At 39.3% G+C, this 13,567-nt stretch overlaps 1 protein-coding gene across 1 annotated transcript; it reads right to left on the bottom strand.

Moving 5' to 3' along the window:
• Positions 1-1,474: 1,474 nt before the first annotated feature.
• On the bottom strand, positions 1,475-11,692 carry LOC130514441 (myosin heavy chain, fast skeletal muscle-like). Its single transcript, XM_057014022.1, is given in 42 exon segments — positions 1,475-1,585; positions 1,799-1,930; positions 2,008-2,103; positions 2,203-2,307; positions 2,390-2,560; positions 2,673-2,798; positions 2,888-3,091; positions 3,170-3,478; positions 3,566-3,690; positions 3,826-3,991; positions 4,096-4,279; positions 4,357-4,553; positions 4,660-4,778; positions 4,855-4,920; positions 4,923-4,980; positions 5,084-5,473; positions 5,568-5,658; positions 5,754-5,899; positions 5,997-6,173; positions 6,254-6,496; positions 6,583-6,838; positions 6,955-7,091; positions 7,181-7,304; positions 7,388-7,505; positions 7,599-7,686; positions 7,774-7,850; positions 7,939-8,242; positions 8,313-8,483; positions 8,567-8,716; positions 8,805-8,923; positions 9,012-9,150; positions 9,227-9,330; positions 9,454-9,552; positions 9,670-9,733; positions 9,816-9,908; positions 9,992-10,106; positions 10,175-10,202; positions 10,346-10,502; positions 10,657-10,800; positions 10,906-11,128; positions 11,204-11,249; positions 11,626-11,692. Coding segments are annotated over 40 exon segments (5,814 nt in total). The 5' UTR covers positions 11,110-11,128; positions 11,204-11,249; positions 11,626-11,692; the 3' UTR covers positions 1,475-1,567.
• Positions 11,693-13,567: the final 1,875 nt, after the last annotated feature.

Here is a 13,567-nt window from a genome sequence, read left to right on the forward strand (position 1 = left end):
ATGAGAAATGAGAATGTGCATGTGGTGCATGGTCTGGATTAGGTCTTAAATGGCAGGCTGTTACTGGAGATATTTATCCAAAAACTGTGCAAGCATGGCAGTGATTGCTAAATTGATACTGTTTGCAAATAATCTGGATCATTAAAGATTCTTATTTCAGAACACTGTCCTTCTTAAATGTTGTGAACATCAACAATCTGTTTTCAAAATTACAAGGACCTTTGGGGGTTGGTTTTGGAAAGTCTTCCAAAGTTCCAGTCCAAAGTTCCAGTTGTACATTTGAGACACTGAGACTCTTCCCCCACACCCAAATGACTTCAATATAAGACAGCTGTCATGTTAATTGAAAAATAACAGTCATCTTTCATACTAATCTAGTGGTTCTACAAATAATATCATTATATGTAAATAGATAGTAAGTGTCTTTGTACCCTATTTGATCTCATTAATCAAAACTAACACACCTTATTAATAGATTTAACATCACGTAACTGTTTTGTGTCACATCAGATGCAGGCATAGAACTTAGTTTTGGAAATATTCCTAAATATTTGTAGTCTACAATTACAGGACACTGGCTCATCTCATCTTCCCATAATAAAATTAAAGATGAAGGATTATCCATCTATGATCAGTCAGCTGTTATATAAAACCCTAAATGGATATGAAAACAGTTGGCAACTCATTTGATATCATGGCTAAAATAAGTTCCACCAAGTTAAATCAAACCATATCCAGTTCCTACATTTGATACTAAGGAGATGGCATCTGTAATGAACCTTGTTAAGTGCTTTGCCATATCTTTAGATCTGGTGCTTTTTGTAACTTGTTTTCAGTCAAATAACTGGAAACGGTGGACAATTTTTGACAATTTTAAGTTGGCTCTTAATGAGGCCTGTCCAACTATGTCCCACCAATCTTTTTTGCATCTTTGCTCCAGAAACTGACAATCTTAAGCTCTTCCTTATTCATTCTAATTCCTTACATTTAAAAATATATATGTGTTTTTAAAGATAGTTTTAGATATATCGGGTCATTATATTAGCATTAGCGCTCATCAAATCTAAATTAAAACATTTCTCAAGTGGACCCAAGAACATTTTGGATTCTACTAGCAAAACATACAGTTTAAAATGCAAGATATATTCTCTCGGGAATTGCTCTAAAAGGTTATATTCCTTAGCAGTTCGGTGTACATTTCGCATCTGTGACAGCACAAAGCATACTTTGCATTTTCCCAGATTTCGTCTTTATTTTTAAAATTAGATTTGTTGGAATTGTAGATTTTGTCAGATCCAGTTTCCTGAATATAAAGCATATAAAATATGGTACATACAGTATATTTCAATGTTTTTTCAAAAGCAAAAATAGTCAAAGAAATAAACTTATCAACCCCCTTATAAAAAGTTATTTTTGTGTCCAATTTGAGAAATTAACATTAAAATGTGTTGAAAAAGAAATGACAGAATTCATGTTAGAGATAAAGTGATGATCTTTATTGACAGGAGACCCCAGTCACCATTCATATTCTATGAAAGCTGTTGAAGGCCTCAAATGATGATGAAGGTTACTCGGCAGACTCAGACTAAAGGAAAGATAAAAACAAATTATGAAAGAAGTTTCAATTATCAGGACAGTCTAGCAAGATTACTTGCAATTTAGTAAAAAATCATGATGGTTATCCCAACATCATATCCATTGCACAGAGGATGTATTGTTTGTTGCTTGCATAAGTTAAACTAAATTTTCATTCAAAATCACTGAACATTTTTTCACAAACAGGAAATAAGAACCATACCTTGCCCATATCACGGCTCTTGACTCTCAGCTTGTTGACCTGAGACTCAGCAATGTCAGCACGCTCCTGAGCTTCCTCCATCTCATGCTGAACCTTCCTCAGCCTGGACATGTGAGTGTTGGCCTGCTCCTCCTGTGAGGGGGTGGAAGAGGAAGTTACAAAACCAACAATGTGCCGAATTATACATTAAACAATGCAAAAGAACTCACAGCCTCCTCAGCTTGTCTCTTGTAAGCTTTCACTTTGAGCTGCAGTTTATCCACCAGATCCTGAAGTCTGCTCACATTCTTCTTGTCCTCCTCAGTCTATAGAATTCAATTAATATAAAGAAGATATAAGAAATAAAAGAAGACAGAAACAAGGCACTCACAGACCAGTGACTGTCATTATTCTTTCTGCTTTACCTGGTAGGTCAGCTCCTTCACTCTCCTCTCATATTTGCGGACACCTTTAACAGCATCAACTCCACGTCTCTGCTCAGCTTCAACCTCAGCTTCCAGCTCACGTACCTGAAAGATAATTAATATCCTCCATCATATTTTTCTCCAGGAATGTCCACACATGTGAATTATTTTGAGGGTTTATAGCTACCCTGGACTCCAGTTTCTGGAGCTGCTTCTTGCCACCTTTCATGGCAAGGCTCTCTGCTTCATCCAGGCGGTGCTGCAGGTCCTTGACAGTGACCTCCAGGTTCTTCTTCATCCTCTCCAGATGAGCACTGGTGTCCTGTTCCTTCTTCAGCTCTTCTGCCATCATGGCAGCCTGAAATTACAAACATTTCCCTTCTTTATTTAGAGTCCATGATAGGATTAATATTCTCAGAGCATGGAAGCAAATGAGAAATGGACCATCTAAATGATAGATGGGAACTCACATCAGTGATGGCCTTTTTGGCTTTCTCTTCTGCATTTCTCGCTTCCTGGATGGAATCATCTACCTCACCCTGAACCTGGACAAGGTCAGCTTCCAGCTTCTTCTTGGTGTTGATAAGACTGGTGTTCTGAATGTTTAAAACGTAGTCTTAGCAAGATCTTTATAAATAATAGTTGATATAGTAGCTTCTTGTGAAGAGAATTAATGGAACCCAACCTGAGAGTGAAGCAGACCAACACGCTCGCTGGCATCAACTAACTCCTGTTCAGCCACTTTGCGTCCCCTCTCTGTCTGCTCCAAAGCAGCTCTGAGCTCCTCAATCTCAGCCAACATCAGACCATTTCTACGTTCTACCATGGCAACCTGCTCCTTCATATCTTCTTGTCCTCTCACAGCATCATCGAGGTGCAGTTGGGCATCCTGACAACAAAAACCAAAGATCAGTTTTCTTCTTGGTTAATATTTTGATCACATTAACAACAGCTGAACCAAACCAACCTTAAGCTGTCCCTGGACATTTCTCAGCTGTTTCTGGGCCTCAGCAGCCTGCCTGTTGGCATGGCTCAGCTGAATCTCCATTTCATTCAGGTCTCCCTCCATCTTCTTCTTGACTCTCAGGGCATCATTTCTGCTCCTGACCTCAGCATCAAGTGTACTCTGCATGGAGTCGATCACTCTCTGGCTGTTCCTCTTGATCTGCTCCATCTCCTCATCCTTCTCTGCCAATTTCCTGTCAACCTCACCCTTGATCTGATTGAGCTCAAGCTGGACGCGTAGAATCTTGGCCTCTTCATGCTCTAATGTTCCCTAATATAATGAATAAATATGTTTAGTCATCTTTAAGAGTAGGTCTTGAACACATTTCATGACAACTGGTTTGAATCAGAATTTCACCTCAGCTTCCTCCAGTGCCGCCTGGATCTCAGACTTCTCTGTCTCAACAGTTTTCTTGGACTTCTCCAACTCATGAATACTCTTTCCAGTCTCACCAATTTGTTCAGTCAGGTCAGAGATCTCCTCTATAAAGAAATCAAAAGATAATACAACTGTGACTATAAGGCAAATATTTCTGATGTCTGCCTTAAATAAAACAAATACTATAATATTTACTAGTTAAATTAATCATCATCACATTGGAAAGATGCTTCACATACGCTGCAGGTTCTTGTTTTCTCTCTTCATGGTTTCCAGATGATCCAGAGCTTCCTCATAAGAGTTCTTCATCTTGAAGAGTTCAGTGCTGAGAGAACGAGCCTCCTTCTGAGCTCCTTCCAGCTCTGCCTGACCCTCCTCATACTTCTGCTTCCATTCTGCCAGGACCTGAAGGAATACCCAGCAAACTCTTGATTTGGTCCATGGTTTTTATGATTTTACATTGTGGTTTTGTATATAATCCTGATCAATCAATGTTTAAATTGTTTTACCTTGTCAAAATTTCTCTGCTTCTTGTCAAGGTTGGCAGCCAGAGAATTAGCTCTCTCCACATCAATCATGAGGTCTTCCACCTCACCCTGCAGTCTCTGCTTGGTCTTCTCCAGAGAGGCACACTTTGAGTTCACAGCCTCAATGGATTCCTCAGCGTCCTGCAGACGCTGGGCCAGCTTCTTCCTGTAGTGAACAATAATGTGATTACCTGAAATAAAAGTAGGGAACACTGAATTACATTGAAGGATTAGAAGGTTTACTTGGCTTCCTCCAGCTCTTCAGTACGCTGAATAGCATCCGTCTCGTATTTGCTTCTCCACTGAGCCACCTCACTGTTGGCCTTAGACATTGCTCTCTGCAGTTCAGCCTTGGCTTCCTGCTCCTCCTCGTACTGCTCTCTGAGCAGATCACAGTCATGGCGTGCTGACTGAACACCGTGGGCCAGGGCGTTCTTGGCCTGTTGAGGAGAACAATGCAGTTCGGGAATAGTTGTAGTTTAGGCCAAAACTATCAGAAAAGACATGAAATAAAAATGTAAATTCATTAATTGTTGAAAATCATACCTTGACTTCCTCCTCAACGTGTCTCTTAAGTTCCTCAATCTGTTGAGTGAAAGCTTGTTTGCCTCTGGTCAACTGGGAAACAAGAGCTTCTTTCTCTTCAAGCTGGCGACCAAACTCACCTGGATAATGGAAGGTTCACTTTGCAGTTAGTTCATATAGTTCAAATAGCACAACTGTACTGGAGAGGTCACTCACCATTCTCTGTCTGCAGTCTGGCCCTTTGTGCATTAATATCATTCAGCTGACGAACATTTTCATCGTTTTGGATTTGAGTTCACTCAACTGATCCTCGAGTGTTCTGCACATTTTCTCCAAGTTCCCCTTTAAACACATAGGAAAATTCTGTCGGGCACTTTTCAGCAACTTCAGATGTTACAATTTTCTCAGGATGATGCCAAACATAATTATAGGATCAGTCACTTACCTTTGATTTAGCAACAGCCTCCATGTTGCTGGACAGGTCATCGATCTCCATCTTGTACTCGCTCTTTTCCTTCTCCAGCTTCTGTTTGACACGCTGCAGGTTGTCAATCTGCTCTCCCAACTCTGCAACGCTGTCAGCCTGCTTCTTACGGAGGCCTGCTGCAGTAGCTTCATGCTGCAGGGTAGACTCTTCAAGATCACGACGCAGCTTCTGGAACTCAGCCTCACGCTTCTTGTTCATCTCAATCTGAGCAGCTGTTGCTCCACCAGCTTCTTCAAGCCTCTCACTGATCTCCTCAAGCTCCCGGGAGAGGTCAGCTCTCTGCTTCTCAACCTTGGCCCGAGCAGCTCTCTCAGCCTCGATCTCCTCCTCCAGCTCCTCAATACGAGCCTACAGATTTGATGACAGTCAAAAAGGATTTGAGTGGGAGCTATAGTCATTAATTCAGACATTAACATTTAATTGATAAACATTAAAACTTGACCTGGAGCTCCTTGATCTTCTTCTGAAGTTGAGCACCAAGAGACTGTTCATCCTCAATCTTGCTGAGCAGCTGGCTGATCTCAAAGTCCCTCCTGAATGAGAACAGTTGCATTTCTGTGGTTATTGTTGTCAATGAGGAAAAGTAGTGTGCTAGAAATACCATTATGAATGTAAGACAAACCCTTACTTCTTGATTTTCTCATCGGATTGCTGTTTCTCATTCTCCAGATCCATTATGGACTCTTGGGCCAGTTTCAGGTCTCCCTCCAGTTTTCTCTTGGCTCTCTCAAGGTCCATGCGGAGCTTCTTCTCTTGCTCCAGTGATCCCTCAAGCTTTCAGGTGACATTTAATGTTTGTTATTTAAATATTTTTATGTTGAAAACACCCAGTATGCTCTAAAAGAGGTGCATTATTCAGTCATTTTCTTACATCATCCACTTGCTGTTCCAGCTTTGTCTTGGCCTTGGTCAGAGTGTTGACTTTGTCTTCCTCTGCCTGGAGGTCATCCAGTGTTTGCTGGTGGCTCTCCTGGAGAGCTTTCTTCTCCTTGGTTAACTTGGCAATAGACTCATCTTGAGATGCCATCTCCTCTGTCAGGTTTTTCACCTACAGTGATTCATTATTTTAAACTAGTGTTTCCTTTTTTCCTAGAAACGGTATAATTTATTGCTTAAAGTAATTGGAACCTTGTTTTCTGTAGCATGTTTCTCCTTCTCCACTTTAGCCAAGGTGAGCTCCAGGTCATCGATGTCTTTCTTTAGCTCAGAGCATTCATCCTCCAGCTTCCTCTTCTTGGCTGTCAGTTCAGCATTCATCTCTTCTTCATCTTCCAGTCTCTCAGTTGTCTCTTTGAGTTTGGCCTCCAGCTGGATCTTACTCTTGATGAGTCCCTCACATCTCTCCTCAGCATCAGAAAGGTTATCAACTTCCTAGTATAGAACAAGTGAGATAATTTAGAGTACAGCTGGTATCAGTTTATTGAGGGTTTCCAGTGCTGTGGTGTGCTGTGACTTACTGATGCGACTTGCAGTTGCAGGTCGTTCTTTTCCTGCAGAAGGGAAACCATTTTCTCCTCCAGTTCTTTCTTCTTGGCCAGGGCAGTAGCCAGGTCAGATTGCATTTTCTCATAATTGTCTTTCATCTGAGCCAGTTCCTTCTCAGTCTCAGCGCTCTTCAGAAGAGGCTTGATCTTAAAGTAGAGTTTCAGCCATGGCCAGTTCTTGACATTCATGAATGAGCGGACGTTGTACTGGATGGTGAAGATTGATTCTCTATAAAATAAACACCAAAATATAACTTCTGTTTCAATATACAAATGCAATTATGTAATATCTTATGTGCTAGTTTGTTATGAATTAAGACCATGTAAAGTTTCTATTAATCCTACCTCCTCTCCATCATCTTAACAAACTCCTTCCTCATGACATATCCTCTGCAGAGGGCCTGAGTCATTGTCACCAGCTCAGCCAGTTTCTCATCTCTCATCTCCTCCAGGGTACCCAGCAGACCAGCTTTGAAGAACACCTGTGAATCCAGTGAAATGAAACCAGTCTTCAGCACACATGGAAACAAAACAACTCTTTCTATTCTTGCTGCTGTATTCTAAACTGCACCTTAGTGTGTCCAAACTTGTACTGGGTGTGATCCACATCAATGGAGCCCAGAAGCTTCTCTGAAGCTTTCTTGTTGTCAATAAACTGTCCCTCGGGAATGACACTGGCATTCAATACTTTGTATCTACAAGAGAATGCAGGTACGACAATTCAGTCATCAAATTACAGATAATATAATATGTTCAACTGATTCTACTAAGATATCACCTCTGCTTGAAGTCACCATAGAGAATTCTGCTGGGGAACCCTTTCCTGCAGATTCTGATGCCTTCCAGGACACCATTACACCTCAGCTGGTGGATGACCAAGAAGTTCTCCATCAGACCTAATGGGAGAAATCCATGGAGTTATTCGGAATCAATTTTACATAATGATTTAACTTGTAGAGTAATATACAAAAGCTGCGCTGGCTTTTTACCTGGGGTCTTGGACTCATTGGGAATCAAGCAGCGGACAAAATGAGGATGAGTGCTTTTTAAATTTGTCATCAGCTTCCCCAGGTTCTCCTGAATGAATAATAATAGGGGATTGTTGCGATTTCTAAAGGAAGTTTGTTTATTGTTTTTCTGAAATATATTTGGAACAAAACATACTCTAAAAAGAGCAGACACAGTCTGGAAGGAACCACCCTTCTTTTTTCCTGCCTTCTTTCCAGCACCAGCAGCAGCTTCTGCACATCAAAACAATATATCTTTCATTATTGTGGCAAAATGTTTCTGGTTTTTCATACCAATTTATGAAACTATACAAATACATACCATCACCAGGACGTACAGCATACAACAAGGACATAAGTTTGTTGGAAGATTTTTGGTAGAGCTGAACAACTGAGTCATTCAGGGGGTCCTTGTTCTTATCCAGCCAGCCATTGATGTTATAGTCCACAGTGCCAGCATAATGGACCAGGGCGAAGTGAGCTTCAGCCTTGCCCTTTCCAGGCTTTGGCTTCTCAAAGGCCTTGGTCTTGCCAAGATGCTGATCATGCAGCTTGTTCTTGAATGTTGTGTCAGAGGCCTTGGGGAACATGCACTCCTCTTCCAGGATGGAGAAGATGCCCATTGGCTGTGAATAATTTATTTCATGAATATTTCTATGGTATATACAGACATCACAATATCAGAGTGATCTTTACCTTCTCAATAAGCTCAATGCAGGCAGCCAAGTCCATACCAAAGTCAATAAATTCCCACTCAATGCCTTCCTTCTTGTACTCCTCTTGCTCCAGGACAAACATGTGGTGGTTGAAAAACTGTTGCAGTTTCTCATTGGTGAAGTTGATGCAAAGCTGCTCCAAGCTGTTGAACTGTCATTTTATGGAAGGACTGTTATTAATTGCCCTATAAAAAAAGCTGAAGATCATGTGTCCAATTACAACTGATAACTCACATCGAAGATCTCAAATCCAGCGATATCCAACACTCCAATGAAGTATGACCTTGACTGCTTTGTGTCCAGCATCTCATTGATACGGACGACCATCCACAAGAACATCTTCTCATAGACAGACTTACACAGAGCACTGACAGCATTGTTGACCTGACAATAGGGACGTTGAGTATATGTCAGCCACTATAATGCTTTAACGTGCATCTAGCTCTTCAATGATATGATTCTTCTTCCTTACCTGTGGGACGGTCTGACCTTTGGTCACCATCTCATTACCAACCTTGACTCTTGGGTAGCACAAACATTTCAGCATATCAGCTGAGTTCAGGCCCAATAAGTACGCAACTTTATCAGCCACTGGGTGGAAACACATCCAATACATATTCACCTACCATTATATAAAACAATTGTTAAGTATAAGAATTTGCATTATTGTAGTCATTACCCTCAGTGCCATCAGGTTCAGCCTGCTCCTCACGCTGCTTCTGCTTGAACTTCATGTTACCATGATGCATCACAGCTCCAGTCAGCTTGTAGATGTTTATCTTTTCATCAGCAGTGAAGCCCAGGATGTCAATAGCAGTCTGAGTCACACAGGAAATACATTTATAGATTCTTTATGGAGGAACAAAAATACCAAAGAAAAATGTGTTTCCTTACATCTGTAGCAATGAACTCCTCCACATCATCAATGCTTTTGACAGTGATCTCACCCTGACTGATCATTGGGTAGTCATAGGGGTTAGTTGTGATGAGGAGAGCCTCTGAAAGATAGGCAATTATATTATATAATAATTATATATATCATTTAATTTTAGCTTTTCTTTATTTTTTGTTGTTGAGCTAAAAAATATCTAAAAGGATCTTAAAAGGATGTAAAACTGTACCCAGCAGTTCAGGCTTATGTCCGGTCATTAGCTGATAGAAGATATGGTAGCTCCTCTCAGCAGACAACTGGAAGGTGACACGAGATTTCTCCAGCAGATCTATGTTTGACAAATAAAGACAGGCAGGCCACATTAAATAAAGCAACTCTAAAGCTACATTGTATAATGGATGTTTTTTTTTCCAATGGGGCAAAAGTGATATGATAAATGACTTACATGTTTCTATATCAGCAGAAGCCAGCTTCCCAGTGGTACCAAAGTGAATTCTAATGAATTTACCCTAAACATTTAGAAATGTAAGTTAATGATATTTTTCCCTTCAGCTTCAAATGCTTACTATTTCAAAACACCTGCATACTTACAAAACGAGAAGAGTTGTCATTTCTCACAGTCTTGGCATTTCCATAGGCCTCAAGTAAAGGGTTGGCTGCAATGATTTGATCCTCCAGTGAACCCTAAAAACAAAACTAAAATGTTATTGTTGATTGCAAAGAATTACAAAAAAGATGTTATTGTCCATCATGTAAATCTATTTTACCTGCATTTTTCCAGCAGTTTGCTCTGCTTTCTTACCCCCTCCAGCCACTGCAATTGTTGCAAAGTACTGGATGACACGTTTGGTGTTGACAGTCTTTCCAGCACCAGATTCTCCACTATAAGAGAGATATTTTATCTTATGCATGGCAATATTCTGTTTTTCTGTTAGATGTAGAATACTCACGTGATAAGAATAGACTGGTTCTCACGGTCTGAAATAAATAATTGACACAAATGTTCTTATAAATACCAATAAAATCCTAAAACAATATCAGCACAGCTGAAATTATTCTCTCTTTTATCTTATTTAACAATAAAATCTTGTGTGTCTGTTTCATAAATGAAATATTTTTACCAGTGAGCATGAACTGATAGGCATTATCAGAGATGGAGAAGATGTGTGGTGGAGCCTCAATCCTCTTCTTTCCTCTGTATGCATTAACAACCTGGGCATCATACACTGGAAGCCACTTGTAGGGGTTCACCACGACGCAGAAAAGGCCAGAATAGGTCTGGAGAGATTTTCTTTTTAAAAACTCTTTTTATATAATGAAGACTTCATGTGACTCACAGATAAATGTTCATTTGTGGCTGTAGATAAAAAGCAACACCAATTGTAAATGTGTTTTTGTAGGATCACAAAATAAACCCTTTGTAAACACTCACATAGATCATCCATGATGCAAAACGCTCTTTGAGGTTATACAACACAGCAGGTTCGTTCAGGTGGGTCATCATGGCCATGTCCTCAATTTTATCATACTTAGGAGGATTCATGGCGTGGATGTCATCCTCTTTCACAGTGATGGTCTGAATTAAAACATTCAAAATGAGCATGCTTCTCAATCTTCCTGGTTATATATTGTAGTTTTATTTGTTCACTCTGTACAAGTGGTGCAGCATTTAGTCCCCTACCTTTCCTGTCACCGTCTCAACTGTGGCTTTGCCACCCTCTCTCTTGATGAGTTTGCCTTTCAGATACATCTCGGAAGGTTCAGCCACAAAATAGGCTGTTTTGGCATCAAAAGGAGTGTTCTGTGCTTCAATCCTCTCCCTCTCTGGCTTCCGGAGGTATATAGAAGCAGGGCCATACTGCTCCATCTCCGCGTCTGTACTCATGATGGCGCTTTATGTGGGACTGAGAGGCAAGAGAAAACATTTATTTAGAGAGCAGTTGATCTGGGGTATGCTTTACTAATGACTGTATGTTTACCTTTTCTTTGATCCCAACTGTAACAGAGCGTTGCTGCCCAAAGATGCTATGGAAAATGTGAAAAAAAATTAAGTAAAAATATTTGTGTGTATATATACAGTATATATATATATTAGTGGTTTCTTTTATAATCCTTCAAAAATATTTTTTAATTGAAACAAATGAAAAAATTAAAAAAGAGCACAAGTTGCTTTAAATTTAGTTTGAATTATATACAGTATATGATGCCTTAAAATATCCTTTGCCTTTACCTTCCAGGCTATCCAGTATTTCCAAAATATTTCTATACTATATTGTCATTTATATTCCTGTTTGATTAGTTATTAGAGCAGATGTCCTGCAAATCCTCATTTACATGTCATCACAAGAGTATAATTTCAGGTAAGCTAAGTGTGTAAAGACAAAATACAAAGTGCACGTACCTGGGATGTTGTCTCAGTTGTCACCGGGGCCTGAGAATGTTTCTTTTATAGAGGCAGAAGTGCATGGTCAGCAGCAGACCACTCCTCGATTTGGTCAAGCATCCCTCTCATAATAAGTCATACAGTATCTTGTAACGCTGCTGCTTTGGAAAGTTACTAGTTAATAAGACACACCAAGGCTCAGGTTGTGTCTTCAGCAATGACATATTTGCAAATATAGTATTCCATGAAGCAAGCATAGTATTTACTGGGTTTGAAATCAAGTATTATAAAGCAGATCTTATTTAAAAATAATAATAATAAAATCTATTAATGGAGTGTGCCTTGATTTCCTTTTTTGCTCTTTGTAAGATGAACTCAAACGCCATTGGTGTTAAATGTCAATGCCGTATTTTAAATTTTTAACTGCGGTAAAATAGAATACAATTGATGAGTATGACTAATGAAAAAAAGTCACAGCAACTAAAGGCCTCTTTCACATCATAATGAATATACTATACAGATAGAATAGGCTAAATTTATATATACTGAGATTCAATACACGTTATCGTATTCTGAAAGAAGGGTATTTGGCTCAGCTTTGTTTCTGTTAATAAATTGTAAGCTGATGTTCAGAGTACATCTCAGATCACAGATGCTTGGAAAAATCATTACAGGTTTTAGAGCCATTAGTTAAGTCTATTAAATAGTTTTTTAAAATTAGATTATGATTTACTTCAGATTGATATCATCATTTCATAGTGAGAGGTTGTCTGTGCTTGCCCTTCCAATTATGCATGGACATAGCCAGCAATGGAACTTAATTTTGAAGAACACAAGTGCTCTTGGTATATAGTTGCAGGACATTGGCACATCTCGTATTCCTCTATTAACGATGAATGTAAGGCCTTTTCAATAAAGTTCAAGTGGAATTATAACGTGCCTTAAAAGGACTAGAACATTTGCCAACCATGCGATGAGATAAGACCTATATTAAGTCCCATGTTAATATCAGAAGTTCTTTATCCACATTTGATGCTGGGTGTTGGTGCTGTTATGGAGACACTACATCACCCAATAAAAGTGTATTTGAAATGTGACTCTACTTTTAAGACATTGCTCACATTATCTTCAAACTAAAGACATAAAATAAATGCCAAGTAGCCAAACTGGACAGTGCCATTTAAAGGATGCCCCTGTGCAGTAGAAACACACTGTTCTATTGAAAACTTCTTTTTGCAAGGACATATTTATCCACATTAAATAAGTAGTAGTAGTACTATATTTAGTATTTATGTAAAGGTATTTTATTCAATCTTTCATTTATTTGCATAGTTAAACAAAGACATATAAAGGTTATTTGGAAAATAACGCTCAGTGCAATGACTCATTGAAATGATGTTTCTGAGGATTCTCATTCATTCAGGTCATGTTATGTCCAAAAGATTAAAGCAAGGCAACTGGCATACCAGGAGTCTATTACAACGTGTACAGCAGCAATTATCTTCACTTTGTCAACAGACTTGTCAACATACTAACAAATGGGAAAGCTATATCCATCCATCCATAGAACATGGCTGTTGGAGGGAATGAGCTTAAGGGATGACATACAAAGAAAAGGTCACGTTACTGACCCATCCCCCAAATGCATGCTTGGAGAGGACCCAAGCAGACATGGGGAGAACATGCAAAGTTCGCACAGACAAGCTCCAAGGGAACCTTAAAAGTCAGGACTTTTTTTCTATGAAGTGTCAGTGTTAATCACGGCATCACCCCCACCTGGAAATGTATATAATTTTTTTCACCCAGTTTATATGTATGTACATTAAACATCACGGCACAACTATATGCTTAAAAGGTCATTGGTCTAGTCGTCAGGACACAATATAATTTGATAAATAAATAGATTTTAAATCAATATTTTAACTGCAAAACTGAAAAAAAATCATCCTCGGATAGATGT

The sequence above is a fragment of the Takifugu flavidus genome, chromosome 18 (genome assembly GCF_003711565.1).
Source record: "Takifugu flavidus isolate HTHZ2018 chromosome 18, ASM371156v2, whole genome shotgun sequence".
NCBI lineage: Eukaryota > Metazoa > Chordata > Actinopteri > Tetraodontiformes > Tetraodontidae > Takifugu > Takifugu flavidus.